Genomic DNA, 27,984 nt, shown 5'->3' on the forward strand with positions numbered 1-27,984 from the left:
CCCCCCTCCCCCTCTGCCCCTTCCCCCCCTCCCCCTCTGCCCCTTCCCCCCTCCCCCTCTGCCCCTTCCCCCCCTCCCCCTCTGCCCCTTCCCCCCCTCCCCCTCTGCCCCTTCCCCCCCTCCCACTCTGCCCCTTCCCCCCCTCCCCCTCTGCCCCCCCTCCCCCTCTGCCCCTTCCCCCCCTCCCCCTCTGCCCCTTCCCCCCCTCCCCCTCTGCCCCTTCCCCCCCTCCCCCTCTGCCCCTTCCCCCCCTCCCCCTCTGCCCCTTCCCCCCCTCCCCCTCTGCCCCTTCCCCCCCTCCCCCTCTGCCCCTTCCCCCCCTCCCCCTCCCCCCCCTCCCCCTCCCCCCCCTCCCCCTCTGCCCCTTCCCCCCCTCCCCCTCTGCCCCTTCCCCCCCTCCCCCTCTGCCCCTTCCCCCCCTCCCCCTCTGCCCCTTCCCCCCCTCCCCCTCTGCCCCTTCCCCCCCTCCCCCTCTGCCCCTTCCCCCCCTCCCCCTCTGCCCCTTCCCCCCCTCCCCCTCTGCCCCTTCCCCCCCTCCCCCTCTGCCCCTTCCCCCCCTCCCCCTCTGCCCCTTCCCCCCCTCCCCCTCTGCCCCTTCCCCCCCTCCCCCTCTGCCCCTTCCCCCCCTCCCCCTCTGCCCCTTCCCCCCCTCCCCCTCTGCCCCTTCCCCCCCTCCCCCTCTGCCCCTTCCCCCCCTCCCCCTCTGCCCCTTCCCCCCCTCCCCCTCTGCCCCTTCCCCCCCTCCCCCTCTGCCCCTTCCCCCCCTCCCCCTCTGCCCCTTCCCCCCCTCCCCCTCTGCCCCTTCCCCCCCTCCCCCTCTGCCCCTTCCCCCCCTCCCCCTCTGCCCCTTCCCCCCCTCCCCCTCTGCCCCTTCCCCCCCTCCCCCTCTGCCCCTTCCCCCCCTCCCCCTCTGCCCCTTCCCCCCCTCCCCCTCTGCCCCTTCCCCCCCTCCCCCTCTGCCCCTTCCCCCCCTCCCCCTCTGCCCCTCCCCCCCCTCCCCCTCTGCCCCTTCCCCCCCTCCCCCTCTGCCCCTTCCCCCCCTCCCCCTCTGCCCCTTCCCCCCCTCCCCCTCTGCCCCTTCCCCCCCTCCCCCTCTGCCCCTTCTCTCCTTCCTTCTTCACCCCTTCCCTCTCCGCCCCTTCTCCCCCTTCCCTCCCAGCCCCTTCTCCCCCTTCCCTCCCAGCCCCTTCTCCCCCTTCCCTCCCAGCCCCTTCTCCCCCTTCCCTCCCAGCCCCTTCTCCCCCTTCCCTCCCAGCCCCTTCTCCCCCTTCCCTCCCAGCCCCTTCTCCCCCTTCCCTCCCAGCCCCTTCTCCCCCTTCCCTCCCAGCCCCTTCTCCCCCTTCCCTCCCAGCCCCTTCTCCCCCTTCCCTCCCAGCCCCTTCTCCCCCTTCCCTCCCAGCCCCTTCTCCCCCTTCCCTCCCAGCCCCTTCTCCCCCTTCCCTCCCAGCCCCTTCTCCCCCTTCCCTCCCAGCCCCTTCTCCCCCTTCCCTCCCAGCCCCTTCTCCCCCTTCCCTCCCAGCCCCTTCTCCCCCTTCCCTCCCAGCCCCTTCTCCCCCTTCCCTCCCAGCCCCTTCTCCCCCTTCCCTCCCAGCCCCTTCTCCCCCTTCCCTCCCAGCCCCTTCTCCCCCTTCCCTCCCAGCCCCTTCTCCCCCTTCCCTCCCAGCCCCTTCTCCCCCTTCCCTCCCAGCCCCTTCTCCCCCTTCCCTCCCAGCCCCTTCTCCCCCTTCCCTCCCAGCCCCTTCTCCCCCTTCCCTCCCAGCCCCTTCTCCCCCTTCCCTCTCCGCCCCTTCTCCCCCTTCCCTCGCCGCCCATTCCCTCGCTGCCCCTCTTTCCCTTCTTCTCCTTTTCACTCTTCCCTCTCCCCCCCCTTCCTCACTTCCCCCTCCCCCCCCTCTAAAAAAGGCCTGCTTTCAGTTGAAAGGCTAAACCAGTTCTGGTGAATGTTAAAGATTCCGTGCACTATTTGAAGAAGACCTGAAAATTCTCCTGAAGTCGTGACAACATTTCTTCCTCAAGAAAAACCACCAAAACTAGATTAACTCATTGCTGTTTGTGGGATATTGCTGGGTGCAGAATGACTACATTTCAAAACTAACCTACTGTGATGTGCTTTGATCTGACAAGATACTACACAAAAGCAAGTACATATTATTATTTTTATTTACTGCTAATACAGAATATTAAATGCAGGAGTGAACACTCTCAGCATAATGCAGTACAGTTTCCATATTGTCAAATCTTTCACTTTCAAATTCAAAAATAATCAATAACAATATTATTAGATTGCATTAAAAATTACAGATCTTTGGGTAGTAACTGCTTGTGTAAAATATATTTGTTTATTTACATTTACTGAATAAGATAATCTTGAAGGAACACAGGTTGTCCAGGCACTCTCCTATCTCCATTTTCCCCCTCTCTTTAACATACAACATTTTTTGATATAAAAGTGAGACATTACATGATTGACATCTTATGTTATTGAGATCTTATACTGTATCAGTACTACAGCAGTGGGACATTACATTATGAGATCTTACACTGTATCAGTACTACAGCAGTGGGACATTACATTATGAGATCTTACACTGTATCAGTACTACAGCAGTGGGACATTACATTATGAGATCTTACACTGTGTCAGTACTACAGCAGTGAGACATTACATTATGAGATCTTACACTGTGTCAGTACTACAGCAATGGGACATTACATTATGAGATCTTACATTGTGTCAGTACTACAGCAGTGGGACATTACATTACTGCGATCTTACACTCTGTCAGGACTACAGCAGCAAGACTTTTCACAATTGTGACTACAGTGTCTTTTGAAAAAAAAATCTTTCCTGATATGGGTATAATTTCACATTTAAACATAATTGGGAATTGTTTACGCTTGTGGAAACTTGGGTGTTAATCTCACTATTGTCTGCTTATTTTAACGGCCATGAACAGAAATTCTAACTATTTTAGTTTTCTGATGGCTGAATTTGTTCCATAGGATTTCATTATCTTTATCAGCAGAAACATGACAAATCACAGGCCTGCCTGCAGTAATGCTCATTTTGTGCCTCTCAAAGTGCCTGAAGAACCACTTAACCAGTTAAGTAATGGCCAAGGACAGAGAGTGGAAAACTGTAGGAAATTAAGCGAAGCTGACTGACTCAGCTATATCCACATTTTGAAATAGATCCACGATGCTAGAACCCAAATATTTGTGTTTATGCCAGTAATCAACCTCTGAGATTAGAAATCAGAAATAAAAAACAACCTACCATTGGATTTTTTAAAATTGTGCTCATTGTCTGCTTGTGGAGATGATATTGAACATTATTTATATTAATATCTTGGTTGGGTTTAGCCTTCTTTTTACTTGTAATGATTAATTTTAACATCTGAATGTTGAGATTTTCGATTTCCCATGAGGGAGAATGAAGTATACAGCTGAGCAGCACATCAGGTGGTTTCAGCAGTTTGCTGATCATCTGTTTGAAGTGCCCCTGAGCTGATTGAAGTGCAACAGCGTAGTTTAGAAGCTCAGTGTCGCCTGTTCTATGTAATTCTGTGTAATCTCTTTCTGAAAACTCATTAACAAGGTATTAAAAGACCTTAACAAACAACAGAAGATTTTTCAAAAAAGAAAATTGTTACTAATTTCACTCCCATTTTTTTGGAGAGTGGAAAAACAGAACGTGAACTGGAGGGCTTTAGATTCCCTGACTAATCAATTTTGAGAAATCACGGTTACTCCTTTCATTAATTCCTCACTAGCCACCTTCAGTATTCTGAAGCGTGTCTTTCATCTAGTCCTGCGCACTAGTCAAATTTTAACACCCTCAGTACCTTATTAATGCAAATATTGGATACCATTCTACTTCATTGGCTGTAAAGCACTTTGGGATGTCCTGAGGTCACAAAAGATACTATATAAATGCAAGTTTTTCTTTCTTTTTCCTCATCCACAAGCATTTGAAGACTTCCTTCACTCTCCTCTGTGAATACAGGTCATTCTACTTCCATTCTAAGGGTGTATATGTTTATCCACAGCCCCAACCTCCTTTCTCTTCATTGGAGTGTTGCTAGGCTACACTGTACCAATCTCACACATAAATATTTCCCACTGTTGCTCCACTGTTTACCAGTTAACTTTTCCCTCTAATTTACCCATGCTAAGTCCGCTTTCACTCTACTGTGGCTTGCTCAACTCTCATTAACTTTGTTTCTGACTCTGTAGTTTCTTGCTCTGCTTTAACATTAAAGCTAATTATGTAATGATCATTCATCCCTATTTTTTTTCCTTCCTTCTTGTTACTAACCAGTTCTAGTTCATTACTCGGAACTAAGTCCAATATTGAACTTTTCTTTGTATAATTTATTGTGTGCCATCTCAGAAAACAGTCTTGAATATTTTCCATAAATTCACCTTAATTTTACTTCCAATATCTTTAATTTTTAATGCTGAAGCCTCTTCATTAATAAGTAAGGCTATGCCGCTCCCCACCCTTTTTGCCTTCTCTATCTCTTCTGTTCAATTCCCAGTCTTGTCCTGGGTGAAGCCAAATTTCAGCCAAAGCAATGATGTTATATTTTCTACAACAACAACAAAAACGATACGTGGATGTAACATAGGTAGGGAATTCCAGAGCATGAGACCCAGGCGGCTGAAGGAACAGCCTCCAATAGAGGAGCAAAGGGAGGGGTGATCTTCAAATTATGTCACCAAGGAAGAGGAGGGGGCCAAGAATAGATTGCTGTGGAACTCCAGGTGTAACAGTGCAGGGGCAGGAAGTTACCCCATTTTTGGAGATACTCTGGCTATGACTGGATAGGTAAGCTATTACAATTCTTGTTTTTAGTTCCCTAGTTTCATCTCTCACATCTCTTAATTTAGTGTACACCCACTTTGGCCCTTGTTCCTCTTTACTATTAGTAAACTTCACCCCTTCACTATATTACTTCTTTGCACTACTATACTTTTTGCATGTCCCCTCTAAGTTAGGCCTCACTATGTTCCCATCCTAACCTCTCTAATATTATCTGATTTGTATTATTTCCTCACACCCTTTGCTTCCCTTTAACTATTGTTAACATCTTGCGAGCCTCAGTGCTCATCAACTTTCCTAATTTTTGGAAGGGGGACACTGTATGTGGGACATTATTTAGATGTGAGATTGTACCAGGAATAACTTGTACAAAGCACAAAGGCAAGACAGGAACAATGAGGACAGAAAATGCTGTAAATACACACCAGATCTGTCAGCATCTGTAAAGAGAAAAGGTAGATTAACGTGTCAAGTATAAACCCTTCATCAGAACTGAAAACTGAAAGATAAGAAAGCCCCTAAACACTATTGAACACAAAAAAGGGAGGAAAACAACAGGCAGGAAGTTAATGTTTGGATGATTTGTGAATTCTTATTAGAAAACTGGTTGATGATATCATTGCAATCAGGCAAGTTAATGTTTGGATGATTTGTGAATTCTTATTAGAAAACTGGTTGATGATATCATTGCAATCAGGCAATCAAAAGACATTAGAAGAACAAAAGAATGTGAAAATAGCTAAGGTGGTAAAAAGGCATGGGAGAGACTGACACAAGCAAAAAGGCCCAAAAGAGCTTTGTAGATGGATTGCAACTGAAATGAAAACAATGAATGTTGGAAAACTGGAAAGAAAAGACCAGCCAACTCCTACGGTGCAGATCTCCCTGCCAGAATGTGTTCTGATGAAGAATCTACATCCAAAATGCCAATGTGCTTCAACCCCCCACCACCAACACCTCCCCCCGCCCCCCTCTTCCCTGAATGCTAAAAGGCTCATCCCATATACTCAGCATGTCCTAATTTAATTAAAACGGAGGAGATGGCTAAAGTCTGAAGTTGCTAGATTTAGTGTTCAGACCAGAGAACAGGAGAAAGATGAGATACTATTACTAAATCTTATGTACACTTCATTGAAATAGTGTAGGAAGTCAAAGAGAGAGCATCAGAGTGGGAATGGGAGGGAGAGTTTAAGTACTGAGCCACATGGAGGTCTGGGCAACATTTCCAGACAGAACAAAGGTTGAGCAAAGCAGTCATCCAATCTGTGTTTGCTTCTCCCTATTGTAGAAGAGACCTCACCATGAGCAACAAATACTGTATGCGTGAATTGGAGGAAGTACATGTGAATTGCTTCCCACATGGAAGAGCGTTTGGGTCCCTGGACAATGGTGTGGGAAGAGGTGAATGTACGGGCATTGCATCAGCTGCGGTCGCATGGAAAAGTTGCCAGGGAAAGGACAGCTGGATATCAGAACGTTAACCTGACCTTTCTCCTTATAGAGGCTGATGGATCTGCTGTGCATTTCCAGCAATTTTGTGTTTTCATTTCCAATACCCAACATTTGCAGTTTTTCTTCTTTTAATATGAACAGTGGAGGGAGGTTTCAGCGAATTCCAATGACGTTGAGCAACAACCTTTGACTATCAGATACAATGAAGAGGGGGAAAGACCTGAAGTTTCTTTAAATTAATTTGACTTTTTTTTAAAACCCCGGATAACGGAATGGTTTGGAAGAGTTTCAGGTGGTGGCATTTGTTCTGTTAAATGGCAACGTGTAGCTCCTCATCTTCTACTTTCACTTCTGTCTGAATGTAATTGTCCTCAATGTATCCATCATCTTCCTCCAGACCTTGAGATGGATACATTGTTCGATCCCTAACTTCCTCCATCTCTCTACTGCTGTGTGCCACCCTCACACCAACTTCGTCATTGTCCTGGCTGCCGACTTCTTGCTCTGGTAGCAGCTGGTGGCTGTAGCTGACGAGGTATTTGTGAAAGAGTTTAAATTTCGCAGCAATTACAATCAGCAATGAGAAGGTGATAGCAACCACCAACACCCCGACAAGATAGTACCATCCCTTCCCGCCTTCTGCTAGTGGTGTTGCTGAAGCTGGAGGTTTCAAGAAAGTAATGTTAATTCAATATTAAACTACACACACATCAATCAATATTTAATTATGCCCATACTTTGGAGAAATATTTGTATTAATTCAATATGAATCCATGCAAACTGTACAGAATAAGAAAAAAGAAGCATTGAGTACAGCGCTGGTAAGTATGGTGGTGAAATTCTGCACGTGAGACGTTTGGACCTCTGTCCGACATACTTGTCGCCAAACATGAAGAAGTTATAAACTGATGGGAACACTGAAGTTTCCTCTCAGCATCTTCATGCCTCTCACTATTCAACAATATTTTCTGAACAATTTTTAACCTCAAATCACAACAAAGGCATAGCTGCAAGTGTGTGGTTACTGATTACCTTTCATTCATTTGAGTCTAATTGATAGTTCGGCTCTATGTGGTGGCAGGAATTTCACACCACCAAGATATATTCCCTGCATTTGCAAATCTATGAAGGTCTGCTTTATCTAAAAGCTTTACAGACCACTGGACTGTGTAAAAAAGGAATACTAAAGAGGATATTTCATCGCTTGTTGTTTTTTAAAATATTTGCACCATCAGCAAAGTACTAGATCTTTCTGTCTCTGTGTAATTATTTTATTTGTAAATAAATGTAATTATTTGTTTTAGCCTGAGCATAATGGTTTGACTGTGTGGTATTTACTGCCATTTAAAGTACACAGGAGAATGTGGTGTGTATCCTATTTGGTCCCCAGTGTTAAGGTGTAAATGTTAGTCCTGGCTCATGGATTCCCAGCATGCAGATTTTGGTTCATAGGAGACTTAGTCTGTTGATGGAAACTGCTTAATTTCCTGTGAACACAAATCAAAAATGTCAGGAGAAAGGCTGAGCCATAACTGAGATTGCCAACTGGGTCAAAACTATGCCAACCCATTGTCAAAGGTGCCTAGAATCATGAGGAGATTCCATAAAGTCAAGAAAAAGCACAAGCAAAATATAGCTTTCATGAATAGACAAGCAAGATTATAAGAACATAAGAAATTTGAACAGGAGTTGGCCATACGGCCCCTCGAGCCTGCTCCGCCGTTCAATAAGATCATGGCTGATCTTTGACCTCAACTCCACTTTCCCGCCCGATCCCCATATTCCTTGATTCCTCTAATGTCCAAAAATCTTTCGATCTCAGTCTTGAATATACTCAATTTTACAACACCAAGTTATAACTTGGTGTTGTAAAATTGTTTACAATTGTCAACCCCAGTCCATCACCGGCATCTCCACATCTTGAATATACTCAACAACTCAGCATCCACAGCCCTCTGGGGTAGAGAATTCCAAATATTCACAACCCTCTGATTGAAGAAATTCCTCCTCATCTCATTATATTTTGTGGGCCATAAAATCTCAAAGTGCTGGCATCACCTGAAGAAGTATTTGGCCTAAAAAGCATGTAGCAAGTAACAGCAGCCAAAGGGTCTGCACCTTCCACTGACTAATTGTTTGCTAATCCCATGTTGTTTTATGTGCAGTTTATCAGATTAGAATGGTAGACTGTAAATATGAATGGGCTTCTTTTATGGAAAATAAAACGTGTCGTGCAGCAGGTAGACATGAAAAGTATTTTCGAGACTCTTACTCTGCCTTTACAGTAACATAACATTCTGCAATCTTGTGTTCTTATCCCAGAATAACCTGGGCCATCCAGATTATTGAGCACAACCTGCAACACATCATGACAGAAGACATTGTACTGTACGGGACAGTAACACAGAGGGAGTTATCTCGCGCTCCCCCCCGCCTAGTGCTTCAACAGAATAGGGAGCACACATAGAGCACGGAGGTGACAGAACCTGCACTAACTGAAGATGGCGTACATATGTCCTAGACCCAAGTCTCTAACAGAGAGTGTGGTTAGTACAGAGATCAGCGGGCCCACCTTCAAACTAACGGTCGTGAAACACCAGTGTCTTTTGCTCAATGTTCTGACCACCATGCACACAATTGAAGAAAGGCTGAGCAGGGTGGAAACAGATGTAGAATCATTGAATTTTACAGCACACAAGGAGGCCATTCAGCCCATCACACCTACCCCAGCTCTCTGAAAAAGCAATCCACTTTGTCCCATTCCACTGACCTTCAGATATTTATTCACTTGCCTTCTAAATGCTATTATAGATTCTACTTCCATCACTGTTTCTGGTAGGACATTTTACCTCTTTACAATCCTCTGCACAAATAAATGTACTTAACCTCTCCTTTTGTTCTTTTGGTGAGGACCTTAACTTTATTGTCATTAGTTACTGAATCTGTGGCCTATGGAAACAGGTTTTCTTCCTTTACCTTATCAAAACCCTTCATACTTTTGAATGTCTTTTAACCCTCCTTGTTATCATGAAAAGAGCCCCAATTTCTCTACTCCATCCTCACAAGTAAAGCCTGTTGTCCCTGGTATCTTCTTAGTGAACCTCTTCTGCATCCTGTCAATGGTCTTGACAGTCTTCCTACATTAGGGCACTCAAAACTGGACACAATATTCCAACTGCAGCTTAGCCAATGATTTGTAAAGGTTGAGCATTACCTCTTTGCTTTTGTACTCTATGGCACTATTTAAAAATTTAAAACACCACGGGGGTCATTTTCACCTTCACCACTTGAGCGAAAAGCTGGCGGAATGGATCGACTGCCCATTTAAAATCTGCCTGTTTTTCATTTCCATTGAAATTGATATCAGCTGTTGCTGATAGCTGTAGGAAGATGCGTTCCCCCCGTGGCAAAGTGCAACTCTCCCCACAACAAACAAGTGGGTAAATCACTTGTGGGACATACGAGAGTTGGAACAAGTAATATCTGGAGCTCTGGAAGCACCAGCCTGGAGCCCTTTCCTAGAAATGTATTCTACTCAGATATCCCCACCCACATAACCAGACTGCTCCACAGGACAGTAAGAATGAGTTAACAGGGAATGTGGTCCAAGCTATCAAGGATTGTCTTGTTTGACAGCAAGAAAGCTCAGTTCAGTAAAATGCATGTAGGCAGCACTTTGGAAATCTCCCAGATTCAGCTGAACCTGAGAGATGCCACCAAATTACCCAGACCCCCTCCCTCAAAGCTGTGGTTCCAAACTTACTGTTAACTGTACCAACAACTTCTAAGTGTCATTGTATTCTCCTGACAGTATCATGTAACAAACTTTTCAGCAACTTTCACAAAATGGCTTTTTTAAACAATTTTATTTTTTAAAAACACAAGACAAATTTAGTGTGAGTACACAGAGGCAGTAAACAAAGTAACCTTCAAGAAGGAACTCAAAATATTGAGAAGCAATTCAGAAAAGGGAGGCAACCAATTGTGAAGGAAAATAAACAGGAAGTCTCAACAAAAAGGATTGTTACAATAGTTTGATATCTCAATAACAAAAGAAATAGGAGCCATAGGAAGAAAAGTAATTACCATAGACTGAATTTCTTTAAGTACCTATTGTACCCTTTTGCTGTATTGTAAAATAAATTAAATAACACGGGCATGAATTTATATAAATGCCATAATCATTGCAGAGAGAAAATTAAACCCATAGGTTGAAAAGTGAAAATGTGCAATACATTCATACTGGACATTAAAGATAGTTAATCAGGCATGGCCATCTACTTAGCTTCAGCTCCCTCATGCAGACTTCTAACGCTGCATATTTTTGAGCATGCAACAATAGTTTCAAAATAGGGAACTAGAACAGGACACAGGACAAAAGGTAGATCACCTGAAATATTACAGAGAAGAAACAGGTGCTCCCAGGGTGGGAATAATTCAGTGATTTAAAAGGCTATAACAGCGAATGTCCAATAGTTTCTTTTTCTTCCTCTCATTATTGCACTCACTTTTGAAACTATGGATTTGGATATAAAAGTGGAGTTGCAGGTGGCGGACAAGAAATTAATAAAAGTAGCATAAACACTTGTACCACATGAAAATTTGACAAATCAAAAGGTTGCAAACATTTTTCACTGTAGCGATACTGAGTATTCAGTGTCTTTTAAATTATCTTAAATCAATGCGGTAGCTCTTTGTGCGATAGTGTAAAACAGGTAATAGTGAGTCGGAAGCCCATTTAACATCTCTCCTGATTTTAATTTCCATTGACTTTATCACCTCCAGGCTGAACTACTGCAATGAACTCCTCAGTGGCCTTCAAAGTTCCATTCAAAACTCCACTGGCTGCATCCTATCCTACACTAAGTCATGACCCCACCCTCCCCATCACCTCTGCCCATGCTAACTTTTATTGGCTCACCCTTCCCCAGTGCATTGAATTCAAAATCCTTATCCACGTCTACAAATCCTCCACATCCTCACTCCCCTCTAATTCGGAATTCTCCTCCAGCCTTACGTCTGCATACACCCTCCACTCTTCTGACCCTGGTCTTCTTTGCATCCTCCCTCTGTCTCTGTTCCACTTTTGATCACAGAGTCTTCAGCTCAATATTCTAGAATGCCTTCCCTAAACCCTTCTGTCTTGCTACCTCTCTCTCTTCTTTCAAAAGCCTCCTCAAAACTTATCTTTTTGACTATGCTTTCAGTCACTTTTGCTAAATTTTATCCCATCACTGCTCATTTTTTTCCTCTGTGAAGCACTTTGGGACGTTTTATTAAGTGAGAGGTATTTCTATAAATCCAAGTTGTTGTTGAAGAGGGAAAACTTGTAGTGAAGATGCTTTGAAAGCAAATCCCATATATACTGCAAAATGGCCATTTAATAAAATGGTTATGTGCCTTTAAAAATTCTCCTGCCTGTATACAATAATGTAACTCACTTTCAATATGCATTTTCAATGGGTAGAGTTAATGCTGGATGGGAAAATTGAGGACTGCATTGCAATGCCCTCATTACCATACATTAGCACGCCTAATAAAACTCTTGCACATTCTGTGTTAGAAAATGGTGAACAAGTGTGGATCCAGAGAGATCCAGAGTAAGTCCCAATTTTCCAGACACCGCCAACCTATTTAATTCTGGCAGGACCATTCGTGAAGAACGGAAATATTTAAATATTAATGGGGAGGTTAGGAAAAATGTCTTTAGGCAGTGGTTAGAATATGGAACTCTTTGGGACAAACCATCATTGAAGCAGAGTCAATAAATTAGATTATCTCCCAGGTGATGAAGATGAAAATGACCCCCGGTGGCTCATAAAAAAGCACTGGTGCAGACTTAATGGATTGAATGGCCGATCCCTTTGCTATAACATTCTATGATTGTCCAAACACAACTAGGTCTAGTGATATCATGCCAACAGACGGGGAAAAAAATTTAATTAATTTGCAAAGAATTCAGCTTAAACACATAAAGTATGGAATTATGACTTACTCTGATTGGTGACCGTTTTGACTGTAGACTCTGAGATTTCTGAACGAGGAAGGCGGAGAATTCTTTCATACTTTTTTGAACAGGACACAGGAAAGAGGTCCAGATTCAGTAAATTCTTTCCCTGGAGGTCAGGCGGGAGCACGCACTGTATCTCTTCTGCATGGTCTGACAGGAAGATGGAGAGACTTTCACAATACTATTTCATTCTGTGTGTTTAGGAACGCATCAAAGAATTTTCAAATTAAAACATAAGAACATAAGAAATAGAAGCAGGAGTAGGCCATACGGCCACTCGAGCCATTTTATTAAATGGCCATTTTGCAGTATATATGGGATTTGCTGTCAAAGCATCTTCACTACAAGTTTTCCCTCTTCAACAACAACTTGGATTTATAGGAGTAGGCCATACGGCCATTCAATAAGATCATGGTTGATCTTCTACCTCAACTCCACTTTCCCACCCTATCCTCATATCCCTTGATTCCCTCGGTGTTCAAAAAATCTATCGATCTCAGCCTTGAATATACTCTCCAACTGAACATCCACAGTCCTCTGGGTTAGAGAAAACCAAAGATTCATAATCCTATGAGTGAAATTTTTTTTTCTCATCTCAGTCCTAAATGGCCAATCCCTTATCTTGAGACAATGACCCCTAGTTCTAGACTCTCCAGCCAGGGGAAACAGCCTCTCAGCATCTACCCTGACAAGCCCTCTAAGAATTTTATACATTTCAATGAGATCATCTCTCATTCTTCTAAACTCCAGAGAATATAGGCCCATTCTACACAATCTCTCCTCATAGGACAATCCTCTCATCCCAGGCATCAATCTAATGAACCTTCGTTGTACCGCCTCTAAGGCAAGTATATCCTTCCTTAGGTAAGGAGACCAAAACTGTACACAGTACTCCAGGTGTGGTCTCACCAGAGCCCTATATAATGGCAGCAAGACCTCCTTACTCTTATACTCCAAACCACCTTGCAATAAAGATTAACATACCATTTGCCTTTCTAATTGCTTGCTGTACCTGCATGTTAACTTTCTGTGATTCGTGTATAAGGACACCCAAATCCTTCTGACTACCAACATTTCTTAGTCTCTCATCTTTTAAAAAATATTCTGCTTTTCTATTCTTCCTACCAAAGTGGATAATTTCACATTTCCCCACATTATACTCCATCTGCTGCCCTCTTGCCCACTCACTTAACCTGCCTATATCCCTTTGCAGCCTCTTTGCTTCCTCCTCACAGCTTACTTTCCCACCTAGCTTTGTATCATCAGCAAACTTGGATACATTACACTCAGTCCCCTCATCTAAGTCATTGATATAGATTGTAAACAGCTGAGGTCCAAGCACTGATCCTTGCAACACCTCTCTAGTTACAGCCAAAAATGACCCGTTTATTCCGACTCTCTGTTTTCTGTCCATTAACCAATCCTCAATTCATGCTAATATATTACCCCCAATCCCATGAGCCCCAATCATGTGTAACAACCTCTTGTGTGGCACCTTTTGAATGCCTTTTGAAATTCCAAATACATTACATCCACTGGCTCCCCTTATTTACCCTGTTAGTTACACCCTCAAAAAATTCTAAAAGATTTGTCAAATACGATTTCCCTTTCATAAAACTGTGTTGACTCTGCCTAATCATATAATTTTCCAAGTGCTCTGTTATTACATCCTTAATAATAGATTCTAGCATTTTCCCTACTATTGATGTCACGCTAACTGGCCTATAGTTCCCTGTTTTCTCTCTCCCTCCTTTCTTGAATAGTGGGATTACATTTGCTACCTTCCAATCCACGGAGACCACATTTGACTACATTACAACAATGACTACACTTCAGAACTGCCAATCCTGGACTAAGAATAAAACTGCGATTGACAGTATCAGGAATTCTGGAAGATCAAAACCAATGCATCCACTATCTCTACAGCCACCTCTTTTAAAACCCTAGGATGTAGGCCATCAGGTCCAGAGGATTGCTTGCATTTTACTTCTAGACTCTGGTAATTAAATGATGTGTCTGTGGAAGCAATTGAAGAATTGGCAGGAGCATCCCGTGAAGTACAAAGCCACCAGTTAGATATGATTTATGTTATTTAATCCTATCAACTAGCAATCTAGACACGGGAGGATAGATTTCCCCTGTGAACTAGCTTTCTGTCTTGGATCAGTGGTAGCACCCTCACCTCTGAGTCAGAAGGTTCTAGGTGTTAAGCCCCCCTCCAGAGATTTGAGCACATAATCCAGGTTGACACTTCAGTGCAGTATCGAGGGAGTGCTGCACTGTCAGAGATGCTGTCTTTTGGATTAAATATTAAACTGATGCCCCGTCTGCCCTTTCAGGCGAACATAAAAGATCCTATGGCACTATTCAAAGAAGAGCTGGAGAGTTCTTCTGGTATCCTGACCAAGATTTATCCATCAGCCTACGCCATCAAAGCAACAACAACAACAACAACTTGCATTTACATTGCGCCTTCAGTGTAGTAAAACGTCCCAAGGCACTTCACAGGAGCAATTATCAAACAAAATTTGACACCGAGCCACATAAGGAGGTATTAGGACAGGTAATCAAAAGCTTGGCCAATGAGATAGGTTTTAAGGAGCGTCTTAAAGGAGGAGAGAGAGGTAGAGAGGTGGAGAGGTTTAGGGAGGGAATTCCAGAGTTTAGGGCCTAGGCAGCTGAAGGCACGGCCGCCAATGGTGGAGCGATTAAAATCGGGGATGCGCAAGAGGCCAGAATTGGAGGAGCGCAGAGATCTCGGAGGGTTGTAGGGCTGGAGGAAGCCATGGAGCGATTTGAAAACAACGATGAGAATTTTAAAATTGAGGCGTTCCCGGATCGTGAGCCAATGTAGATCAGCGAGCACAGAGGTGATGGGAGAATGGGATTTGGTGCGAGTTAGGATACGGGTAGCAGAGTTTTGGATGAGCTCAAGCTTATGGAGGGTGGAAGAAGGGAGGCCGGCCAGGAAAGCATCGGAATAGTCCAGTCTGAAGCTTGGATTACTAGATTATCTGGTCATTTATGATGTATGTGGGACCTTGCTATGCACAGATTGGCTACTAAATTTGACTACATTACAACAGTGACTACACTTCAGAACTGCCAATCCTGGACTAAGGATAAAACTGCGATTGACAGTCCTCAATTGTGCTGCTGAGCCTCCTGTGTTATGGAGACCCCAGTTGTTGTCTAGCCTGATATTGTCAGTCTTGTGCAATGGACTATACTGAAATTGAAAGTTTGTTATGTACTGTGGCCTAGGATAACACGCATAACATACTGTGCTGTGGAGACCTTTGATGACTAGGCTCAGATTGACAGTCCTGTGTTTTGGCATTCCCCTGAAAACTCACCTGAGAGCCAGATCCTCTGAAACTAAGCTTAATTTGACAAACATTAATTACTTACCAACTTGTAGCTTCAGCCATTTCTGTAGTGGGTATAGAGTGCAGTCACAGACCCAAGAATTTCCTTGCAGTCGAACTTCATGTATTTCTTCAAATTTCTCTAACAACTGGATGGTCACTGTTGTCAGCTTGTTATTCTCTAGGTCCAGTGTCATCAGCGCCTGCACATCATTGAGGAACCGAGGAGCCAAGACCTTTATTCTGTTATTGTTCAGAATCAGGATCTGTAAACTTAAAAGGCCTTTGAGGGCCCTGGGGTGGACCAAATCAATCTCACAGTTGCTCAGATCCAACACCTTCAGCATCTTCAGGTTCATGAAGATCTCACGGGTCAAAGCTGGGATGTGATTATTTGAAAGATTGAGGAAGACCAGATTCCTGAGTGCCTGTAGTCTTCTACTGTTCTCTGGATCAGATGCATCCACTGAGTTATATGATAAATCCAAACTGGTTAAATTGGCAGGAAGATCTTTTGGCACTCTCTTAAGGTTCCTCCCAGTGCAACTTGCTGACTCCTGAGAAATATATGCAAAATCCCAATTTCAATTACAATATTTCCACAATTGCAATTCGAATTTTCAAATCTGGCAAGAATGACGACATTTATATTGACAAGAAATAATCTAGTTGATATCCTAAAACATTTAGGCGATGTCCCACCCCTTGCCAGAGAGTTGAACAACCAGGTGATTGGAAATCACTTCACATGAAGAATAATTATATATTAACGACGGTAACAGTGATCTTTCTTTTTGTGTTTACTATTATATGAGATTGTTTATCATGATGCTTCATAAATTAACTTTACAGTAGCTCTGAAAATCCTCAGTCCCACTCCGCCAGTTTAAATGCAGCAGAGCAGATGCCACTTATCTCCATTTCTGACTCTGCAACAGTATCTGCACCTCATTTATATTTCTACAATGGCTGCCTATGCCAATATGGGTGCGCCTTGGACACCTGCTAGAGGAAATATAGGAAACATAGGAGCAGGAGTAGGCCATTCAGCCCCTCGTGCCTGCTCCGCCATTTGATAAGATCACGGCTGATCTGTGATCTAACTCCATTTACCTGCCTTTGGCCCATATCCCTTAATACCTTTGGTTGCCAAAAAGCTATCTATCTCAGATTTAAATTTAGCAATTGAGCTAATATCAATTGCCGTTTGCGGAAGAGAGTTCCAAACTTCTACCACTCTTTGTGTGTAGAAATGTTTTCTAATCTCACTCCTGAAAGGTCTGGCTCTAATTTTTAGACTGTGCCCCCTACTCCTAGAGTCCCCAACCAGCGGAAATAGTTTCTCTCTATCCACCCTATCTGTTCCCCTTAATATCTTATAAACTTCGATCAGATCACCCCTTAACCTTTGAAACTCTAGAGAATACAACCCCAATTTGTGTAATCTCTCCTCGTAACTTAACCTTTGAAGTCCTGGTATCATTCTAGTAAACCCACGCTGCACTCCCTCCAAGGCCAATATGTCCTTCCAAAGGTGCGGTGCCCAGAACTGCTCACAGTATTCCAGGTGCGGTCGAACCAGGGTCTTGTATAGCTGCAGCATAACTTCTGCCCCCTTGTACTCCAGTCTTCTAGATATAAAGGCCAGCATTCCATTAGCCTTATTGATTATTTTCTGCACCTGTTCATGACACTTCAATGATCTACGTACCTGAATCCCTAAGTCCCTTTGGAATCCATTGTTTTAACTTTTTACCATTTAGAAAGTACCCTGTTCTATCCTTTTTTGATCCAAAGTGGATGACCTCACATTTGCCTACATTGAATTCCATTTGCCACAGTTTTGCCCATTCACCTAATCTATCAATATCGCTTTGTAATTTTATGTTTTCATCTACACTGCTTACAATGCCACCAATCTATGTGTCATCGGCAAAATTAGATATGAGACTTTCTATGCCTTCATCTAAGTCGTTAATAAATATTGTGAATAATTGAGGCCCCAAGACAGATCCCTGCAGGACTCCACTGGTCACATCCTGCCAAAGTGAGTACTTACCCATTATCCCTACTCTCTGTCGCCTTTCGCTCAGCCATTTTCCGAACCAAGTCCATACTTTTCCTTTCCATGGGCTTCTATCTTAGCTAACAGTCTCTTATGTGGGTCTTTATCAAATGCCTTCTGGAAGTCAATATAAATAACATCCATTGATGTTTCCCTGCCAACTACTTTAGTCACCTCTTCAAAAAATTCAATCAGGTTTGTCAGACACGACCTACCTTTCACAAATCCATGCTGGCTCTCTCTGATTAACTGAAAATTTTCGAGGTGTTCAGTCATCCTATCCTTAATTATAGACTCCAGCATTTTCCCCACAACAGATGTTAGGCTAACTGGTCTATAATTCCCTGGTTTCCCTCTCTCTCCTTTCTTAAAAAGCAGAGTGACGTGCAGTTTTCCAATCTAGAGGGACAGTTCCTGAATCTAGAAAACTTTGAAAGATTATAGTTAGGGCATCTGCAATGTGCTCACCTACTTCCTTTAAAACCCTGGGATGGAAATCATCTGGTCCTGGGGATTTGTCACTCTTTAAGGCTATTATTTTCTTCATTACTGTTGTTTTACTTATGTTAATTTTATTGAGTCCCTGTACCTGATTCAATATTAGTTTTCTTGGGATTTCCGGCATGCTATCCTCTTTTTCTACTGTAAATACTGACGCAAAGTAATTGTTCAACATGTCTGCCATTTCCCCATTGTCAATGACAATATCCCCACTTTCAATTTTTAAGGGGCCAACACTGCTCCTGACCACCCTCTTTTTCCTAATATAACTATAAAAGTTCTTCGTATTGGTTTTGATATCCCTTGCAAGTTTCTTTTCATACTCTCTTTTTGTAGCCCATACTATCTGTTTTGTGACCCTTTGTTGATCTTTGTATCTTTCCCATTCGCCAGGATCTGTGCCATTTTTTGCCTTTTTGTTCCTTACCTCTTTAGTTGTCCATGGCTGTTTTTTTGGCAAATAGACTTCTTGCCCCTCAGGGGTATAAACCGATTCTGTATCACGTTAAATGTTTCTTTAAACATTTCCCACTGATCATCAGTCGTTTTACCCATTAACAGATTTGCCCAGTTTACTGTGGACAGTCTCTGTCTCATCCCATTGAAGTCGGCCTTACCCAAGTCTGGAATCTTAGCAGCTCATTCACTTTTTTCCCTTTCAAACACTACATTAAACTCGATCATGTTATGATCGCTATTGGATAGATGTTCACGCACAGTTAAGCTGGTAACTAAATCTGGTTCATTACTCATTACTAAATCTAGTATGGCTTGCCCCCTTGTTGCCTCTAGGACATACTGCTGTAGAAAACTATCCCGGACACACTCAAGAAATTCACTACCTTTCTGACAGTTGCAAGTCTGCTTTTCCCAATCTATGTGAAAGTTAAAGTCCAACATTAAGACCACTATGCCTTTGTTACACACTTGTCTAATCTCTGCATTTATACAATCTAGCACTTCAGAGCTGCTGCCAGGGGTCCTATACACAACTCCCACTATAGTCTTAGATCCTTTCCTATTTCTCAATTCAACCCATAAGGTCTCTGTTGGCTGCTTACCTCTCGTTATATCCTCCTTTATCATTGAAGTGATTTCATCTCTAATCACTAAGGCTACTCCTCCCTCTCTTCCATTTTCCCTATCTCTCCTGTAGACCTTATAACCTGGTATATTTAGTTCCCAATCCTGACCATCCTGCAGCCATGACTCAGTAATAGCTATCATGTCATACCCTCCAATTTGAATTTGAACCTGTAGTTCATTTAATTTATTCCTTATACTCCGTGCATTTGTATATAGAACTCTTAGTTGGGCCACACATCCTAGCCTGACCTTCAGCTTTGATGCTGGGTTAATCGTCTTACGCCTTCTAGTTTTCACTTTATCTGTAGTGTCTAAAGTACACTTTCTTTCTGCTGCTCTACACTTTTCCCTTTCACTTGTTCTTAAACAACTGTTTGTACTATTTGTATTGTAAATTTACCCTGAGTCTTCCCCTCTCTTGCTGCTCTCAACTTTACTCCCTTCTGACACCCGCTCAGGTTTAAAACTTCCCCAACAGCACTAGCAAACACCCCCGCGAGGACATTGGTCCCGGTCCTGCTCGGGTGTAATCCGTCCCGCTTGTACAGGTCCCACCTTCCCCAGAACAGGTCCTAATGTCCCAGGAATCCAAATCCCTCCCTCCTACACCATCCCTGCAGCCACGCATTCATCCAGTCTATTCTCCTGTTCCTATACTCACTAGCACGTGGCACTGGTAGTAATCCTGAGATCACTACCTTTGAGGTCCTGCCTTTTAATTTATCTCCTAACTCCTTAAATTCACCTTGCAGGACCTCATCCCTTTTTTTAACCTATGTCATTGGTACCGATATGGACCACGACTACTGGCTGTTCACCCTCCCCTTCCAGAATGCCCTGCAGCCGCTCCGTGACAACTTTGACCCTAGCACCAGGGAGGCAACATACCATCCTGGAAACACGTTTGCGGCCGCAGAAACACCTATCTGTTCCCCTTACAATTGAATCCCCTATCACTATAGCCCTGCCACTCTTCTTCCTCCCCTCCTGTGCAGCAGAGCCACAAACTTGGCTCTTGCTGCTTTCCCCTGATAAGCCATCTCCCCCAACAGTATCCAAAGCGGTATATCTGTTTGAGAGGGAGATGGCCCCAGCGGACTCCTGCTCTACCTGCCTAGTCCTTTTACTCTGCCTGGCGGTCACTCATTTCCTTTCTGCCTGCATAATCTTTACCTGCGGTGTGACCACCTCACTGAACGTGCTATCCACGATAGTCTCAGCATCACGGATGATCCACAGTGAATCCACCCGCAGCTCCAGCTCCAAAATGCGGTTGGCCAATAGGTGCAGCTGGACACACTTCCTGCACACGTAGTCGCCAGGGACACTGGTAGTGTCCATGACTTCCCACATAGTGCAGGAGGAGCATATCACGGGTTGGAAGAGTTTGGGAAACTGGGAAACCAGATAGCCACTTGCCAGGAAGTGCATATCGAAAGAGATCCGCCCTCTTTACGAGAGGGCCGATCGGGAAACGACAATGGAACAATTTACGGGATCTTCCAACCAGGACTCTGGCCTGGAAACCCCAGTGGCCCCAACTTCTACCCTTTCTAACATAAGAGAAACTTATCGACTACCAAATCTGAGGGAAGGGTTTGTAGATTTTGGAGAGGGATTACAATTATCTATCTGGGACAGTTTGCCATTGATTAGTGATGTTCTGCAGATTGGTTTCAACCAGCTGGATGACCACCTTCAACAACTACAAATCATAGTATTAAAGTTGGGGACCAGGAAATTGTATACGTTGATATCTAGGTTGTGTGCTATATTCATAGACAGCCTCTGTACTGAGCAACTCCTCGTCCTTGATGATTTCAATCTCCTTCTCAGCACCACTTACCCACTCTCCTCTAAATTCCTTCCTCATTACCTACTGCCCTTCCTAACCTCTCCCTCCATATATTTTGTCCTACCCGTATTCATAGCCATCCCATCCAAATCTCCCCATCTCCCCCGGCCGCTCTACTCCCATGGTTTCTATCGCAGACAAGCCTATCTCTAATCACTTCACTATATCCCTCAATGCCAGCATCCCCTACCCCACTTCCTCACAATATTTGCCCTGGACGTTGTAAATGGTTCTCTATCCTCAGGTACTGACCCCTCAATTTCATTAACACATCATCACCCCCTCCTCAAAATACCTACCTTCGGCCCCTCTGTCCTTGCAAACTACTGCCCATTTCCAACCTCCCTTTCCTCTCCAAAGTCTATGAATGAGTTGCACCCTTCCAAATTTGTGCCCAACTTTCCCATAACCCCATGCTTGAATCAGGTTTGCTACACACATCCAGTTTTGGATGAACTGCAGTCTCCTCCAGCTCAACACTGGGAAGGCCAAAGATATTCTTTTTGGCCCCAACTACAAACTATGTTCCCTTGCCATGAATTCTATTCCCCTCCATTGTCTCAGGCAGAACCAGATGGATCGCATCCTTGGCATTCTATTCAACCCGAAGCTGAGCTCCTAACCCTATATCCTCTCCATCACAGATGGGGTTTAAGTAGAAATGAAGCTGGGTAGTGGAGAGAAGAAGACCACCTACTCCCACCTCTGTAACATCACACGCCTCTATCCATCCATGTGCCGCTGAACCCTCATCCATGTCATCTTTTGAGTGAGACATTAAACCAAGTGGCCTCTCAGGTGGACATAAAAGATCCCGTGATATTATTCAAAGAAGATTAGGGGAGTTCTCCATGGTGTCCTGGCCAATATTTATCCCTAAACCAACATCACTAAAGCAGAATATCTGGTTGTTATATCATTGTTATAAGAACATAAGAAATAGGAACTGAAGTAGGCTGTCTGGCCCCTCGAGCCTGCTCCGCCATTCAACAAGATCATGCTGATCTTCTACCTCAATGCCATTTTCCTGCATTATCCCCATATCCCTTGATGCCTTTAATATCTAGAAATCTATTGATCTCTGTTTTGAATGTACTCAATGACTGAGCCTCCATAGCCCTCTGGGGTAGAGAATGCCAAAGATTCACCACTCTCTGAGTGAAGAAATTTCTCCTCATCTCAGTCCTAAATGGCCTACCCCTTATTCTGAGACTGTGACCCCTGGTTCTGGATTCCCCAGCCAGGGGAAACCCCTGGTTCAAGACTCCCTGCATCTACCCTGTCGAGCCCTGAAAGAATTTTGTATGTTTCAATGAGATCACCTCTCATTCTTGTATACTTCTAGCGATTTCATTTCGAGGATTTCATTTCGTTCACCTGAGGAAGGAGGAAGCCTCCGAAAGTTTGTGAATTTAAAATAAAATTGCTGGACTATAACTTGGTGTTGTAAAATTGTTTACAATTGTCAACCCCAGTCCATCACCGGCATCTCCACATCTAGAGAATATAGGCCTAGTCTACTCAATCTCTCCTCATGCGACAATCCCGCCATCCCAGGAATCAGTCTGGTGAACCTTCGTTACACTCCCTCAATGGTAAGTATTTCTTTTCTTAGGTAAGAAGACCAAAATTGTACACAATACTCCAGGTGCAGTCTCACCAAGGCCCTATATAATTGCAGTAAGACATCTTTACTCCTGTACTCAAATTCTCTTGTAATAAAGGCCAACATACCATTTGCCTTCCTAATTGCTTGCTGCACCTACATGTTAGCTTTCAGTGACTTATGTACAAGGACACCCAGGTGCCTTTGAACATCAACATTTCCCAATCTCTCACCATTTAAAAAATACTCTGCATTTCTGTTTTTCCTACCAAAGTGGTTAACTTCACATTTTTCCACATTTGTCATGTTCTTGCCCATTCACTTAGCCTGTCTAAATCCCCGTGAAGCCTCTTTGCATCCTCCTCACAATTCACATTCCCACCTAGCTTTGATTCATCAACAAACATGGAAATATTACATTTGGTCCCCTCATCCAAATCATTGATATAGATTGTGAATAGCTGGGGCCCAAGCACCGATTCCTGCAGTACCCCACCAGTCACAGTCTGCCAACCTGAAAAGATTCCTACTCTATCGGTTATTTGTGGGACCTTGCTCTGATTCCTAAAAAAAAGTACTTCATTTGGTGTGAAGTGCTTTTACACAGTCTGAGGTCATGAAAGGCGCTATATAAATGCAAGTTCTTTCTTTCATTAACTTACATTATTCCCAATGTACAAACTTTTAATTTAAAATACTCATCCTCATGTTTATATTCCTTCATGACCCCACCCCTCTATATCTGTGAAATCTCCTGCAGTCCTATAGCCTTTCCCAAACTCTCCTTTCCTCTGACCCCGACTTGTGCATCCCTCCCCTTCACCCCAACGTTGGCACCGTGCCTTCACTGCTTAAGCCCATTCTAGAATTCTCTTCATAAGCCTCTAAGTGGAGAATTGGAGAGGTTTAGGAAGGGAACCTCCTTAAAACCCACCACTTTGACCAGGCTTTTGATTGCCTCTCCAGTATTTCCTTCTTTGGCTCTGCTGCCCATTTTTTTCCGATTATGCCTCTGTGACATTTTTCTACATTAAAGGCGCGACGTAAATACAAGTTGTTTTGTTCTTAATTGCTCACAAGGTAAAATCAGGAGCGAGGGAAAATCAGAGGGCATGTCAATCTGAGTTACTTTCATCCAGCCCCTAGCAGGCAGCACACAAGCAACATCAACAAGGGCCTGAGAGTAGGCCGCTTTGTCCTCACCGCTGCGGAATGGTGTAGGTGCAAGGAAATGGGGAGAATAAAGGGGAAGAAAAATAAAAAGAGACTAAAACTAAAACAGTTATTAACTTTAATATTACAAGTAAAATATGTGGTGTAAATACCACACTGGCTGGATGGGTAAGGCATGTGATTATAATTCTAACCTCATGTTGCTGACCATAATCTTATCAGGTCAATCCATTTGGATGATATAAGATATAAATTAGCTTTCCGTACAATATCCTTCACATGTCAGAGTAAACTCCAAATATAGGTTAACAGACGGAGAACTCCAATGTCACTTACCTCATTGCTTATTTCACAAGGACTCATTGTATGTATAACAGCCACCAGGCACCCCATAGAGAACAGCACCAGGCCAACACGATGCCGCCCAATTATTGTCATGGTCCGCCAGAGAGTCTTTTCTATAAATTAATATTTTTACAAATCATATTAAAATTCAAGTATCCATAATGATCAATTTAAAAATCTGAGCATTGTTAGCAATATAATCATCTGATTATTGATAGTATAATCTGAGAATTAAAATTGATAATTTCAAAATTAGTGTTAAAATCCAATTAATGTAAAATGATTATTGCAAAGCTAATATTGTGATAATGACAGTATTAATGATGCTGTTATGTGTATATCAGTATCATCTCACTAATACTCTTAATCTGAGTGTTACTCATGTTGTAATAATCTGCATATTAGCAATACTGTAGTAATCTAACTATATACCATAATTTGGTATTCATTCTATAATATAACTGTTGGCAATCTAATAATCAGAGGGTCAATAATAAAATAGTGATTCATAATAAAAAGAATAATTTATGATGCAACCTAATAACAATTCTCTCATCTGATTACTAAAATTCTCAATTAACATTGATATTGAAGTAAATCAATATTAATAATGGTTTAATCTGAGTATTACCAATAATGCTGCAGTGGTCTAAGTATTAGATGGTGTGTTTTTGCTGGTACCAGAAATTGGGCCTCTAAAGTACTAAACTTTCTTTCCTGTCTATACTTTAGAAAATAAAGAGTGTTTGGTAGTGGTCACAAGGTGGTAGATTCATTGTTTAAACGCAGTCCTGATGTGGAAAGTAGCCAAATGTTCCCTTTAGTGTTATTCCAGTGCTCAGCAGCTTAGATCTTGAAGTTGCTTGGGGTCAGAGCCAGAACCTTCAATGTCCAAACAGTAAACAAATGATCGAGGCACGACTTTTCTCATGGAGGGGAGTGGAGGAGGAATGCAACCATTGTTCTGGACAAACAATGTGCAATGTAAATTTGGCACTTCCTCCTGTGATACTTTGCAGTTCAGGACATTATTATTAAACATCACTCTAAACTCCTTTAGGAGCCATTTGTGGTGTCTATCAACCAAAACTGTCATCTATTTGCAGTTCCAGACCGTTAACCATTGAGTGTCCATTAGTCCTATACTGGGAATCATTTGTGGAGTTCAGCAATATCAGGTTGTCAGCCACTTGCAATGTGGCTGTCAAGGTCACTATGGCCCTTAACTTCTATGCAATGGGCTCCTTTCAGGCTGCAGCTGGTGACATCAGCAAATCTCCCAGTTTGTTGTGCACCACTGTATCTGGGACATCACAGAGACTCTGTACCCCAGGAGGAACACCTACCTCAAACACCCAATGGGCAGAGCAAAGCAGGGTGAGAGCTCTTGGCTTCACCTGCATTGCAGGCTTCCCCAGAGTGCAAAGTGCCATTGACTGCATCCATGTTGCCTTGGGTGCTCCCCATCACCAACCTGGCATCTTTCGGAATTGAAAGAGATTCCACTCCCTCAATGTCCAGCTTGTATGCAACCACAGGAGTGCATCATGCAGGTCTGTGCCCGGTTTCCTGGCAGTAGTCATGATTCATTCATCCTGTGCTAACGCTATGTGCCGCCATTATTGCAACCAGGCCAGCACGTCACAGGCTGGCTACTGGATGACTAGGAGTAGCCCCATCTTGAGCGGCTTTCCAGATTTGTGATCGTGTGCTGCATTCTGCATAACGTCGTGATAATGAGGGACCAGCTTCTACAACCACCTGGGCAGCAAGAAGTGCAAGAGGAGCAGAAGGAGGAGCAAGTACATCAACCACCAGTGCCACTAGCTGCCAGAACTCAATCAAGAGCTCTTCACATGAACCATCCCTCCCAAACCCAATACACCAACAGTCCCGCATTCCTTATCACCACTGTCCTTACTACCACCATCCGATTGCCTTCCTTCAGTCCAGCCTTATGGGTCTTACCCTCACTTCACGACAAGTATAAACACAAACACCAAATCCAGAAAAAAAAATGTAATCCAACAACTCCATTCCACCTGTGTATAGTATTTAACGGTAATGATTAAGAATCACCCTTGTGCCAGCCCAAGTGTGCACGTTTACCTATCCTGGGGAAGCAGGGGAGGGGAGTGTTATGAGCAATTTGGCTGTAGGTGATGCAGGTATGAGGAGAGATTAATTGAGGTGAGAGGTAGGACTTTTACCTTGACAAACTTGGTGAGGTCATTACATTTTTTCCTGCATTGCAGTCATGCCCTGGGAATTAAGCTCCTGACTTAACCTCCACTGCAAACTCTTTTCACTGGCAACGGAGGTGTTGCTCGGAGGGCATTCTGCACCCCCCGGAGGAATAGGATCTCCCTCCTCCTGTTGACAGCCTGGACCAGGGCCCCAAAGCTGCATCTGAGATCCTGAATGCCTTCTCTTTAACTTTTCCTGCCATTTTAGACATTTCACAACATTTCCCTGCTGTCTGCAGAGGTGCTGGCTGCCTTTAAGTGGTTGCAGTGAAGCCCAATTTCCCACACCCCCAAATGGATATATATTGACCTGGCAGCACCAATTTAACATGGCCCCTACGACAACATGAACAGGCCTGTGCAGCAACCCCAGTGTGCCTGTTTTCAGATGCGATCGAATTTTTAGTCATTTGATTTTTTATATTTGGGCACTGTCAGCTTTCATCATCCTTATACTGCTCAGATGGTCACTATTCACATTAATTTGTTAATGGCCGACATCTAGCTGCTCTTATAGTACCGGAGGGTCATTAAATATTTTACGGTAGGAACTGCAGGCAACAGTCAGTTGTATTTCTAATTATAATTTTTTTGAAGTTGCACAAAGAGCTAATGTTCAAAGCTTTCAAATTATTCAAAGCCATAATTAAAACTGGAGCAGAGTATATTGTTGGAACAATATTGAATAATCCCAATTTCAATGCCTGAGTCTCTTTAACAAACTGACGCAGCACTTTAATGAAGAACGTGCTCAGTGGTCTAATCCTCAGCTCCTTACTTTATATTCAGTGTAATCCTGTCCCCTTGTTAGGCAAGCGTATTAAGGGTTACGGAAGCAAGGCGGGTAGATGAAGTTAAGATACAGATCAGCCATGATCCAATTGAATGCCGCACAGGCTCGTGGGGCTGAATGGCCTACTCCTGCTCCTCTGTACCTATGTTCCTACGTTCAATAACAAAAATGTGCCTTGGAATTAACAATGTGCAGATTCTTTTGTTCCACTATGTGACGTTTCTGCCCCTTTTGATTCCTGTGCTCCATGTTCCTGTGCTCTCTAAGTTGCTCCACGTTAAACCGCTGCCTGTATTACTCCTGTGCTCCTGTACTCTACTCTGTATTCTTCCACTTTTTATTATTGTTCTAAGTGATCCTGCATCTCCTACAATCTTTCTTTCACCACTGCAGAGTAACACGATCATCAGGCCATTGAATCTTTTATTTGTGTGAAGAGGAAGTTAATCCCTCCCTGCTATTATTATTTCCCAATTGACAGATATTTAAGGGTTTAAGGTGTGGAAAAATCTCCCTTTTCTGTGCTGGACTGAAGACCTGAAGTTCTCTTAATTAAGTTGACAGAAGAGGAATCTCTTACCTGAAGAATATTTAACAAAAAAAAGGCTGGTTTCTTGCCGTCGTTTTACCTCTCCAAGTGCAGGAGTGTTTGTAATGCG

General features: G+C 43.5%; 1 protein-coding gene across 1 annotated transcript; it reads right to left on the reverse strand.

Annotated features, from left to right (window-relative positions):
• Positions 1–2,142: 2,142 nt before the first annotated feature.
• c9h1orf210 (chromosome 9 C1orf210 homolog) lies at positions 2,143–27,984 on the reverse strand. The gene is made up of 5 exons (XM_067990003.1): positions 27,906–27,984; positions 24,278–24,399; positions 15,699–16,212; positions 12,273–12,437; positions 2,143–6,937 (listed from the first exon to the last, which is right to left on the reverse strand). Exons 2-5 carry the CDS (start codon positions 24,377–24,379, stop codon positions 6,588–6,590), a joined length of 1,131 nt encoding a protein of 376 aa, XP_067846104.1. The 5' UTR covers positions 24,380–24,399; positions 27,906–27,984; the 3' UTR covers positions 2,143–6,587.

This window comes from Heptranchias perlo, chromosome 9, assembly GCF_035084215.1.
Source record: "Heptranchias perlo isolate sHepPer1 chromosome 9, sHepPer1.hap1, whole genome shotgun sequence".
In the NCBI taxonomy this organism is placed as follows: domain Eukaryota; kingdom Metazoa; phylum Chordata; class Chondrichthyes; order Hexanchiformes; family Hexanchidae; genus Heptranchias; species Heptranchias perlo.

Bases quoted from the DNA above. Each gene is read 5' to 3' on its own strand.
- c9h1orf210 (XM_067990003.1), bottom strand. From the start codon at position 24,379: ATGACAATAATTGGGCGGCATCGTGTTGGCCTGGTGCTGTTCTCTATG. The intron at 12,438-15,698 runs GTAAGTAATTAA...TCTTCCTGTCAG, and splicing joins ATGGCTGAAGCTACAAGTTG to ACCATGCAGAAGAGATACAG. The intron at 6,938-12,272 runs GTAAGTCATAAT...TGAAACCTCCAG, and splicing joins CAAAACGGTCACCAATCAGA to CTTCAGCAACACCACTAGCA.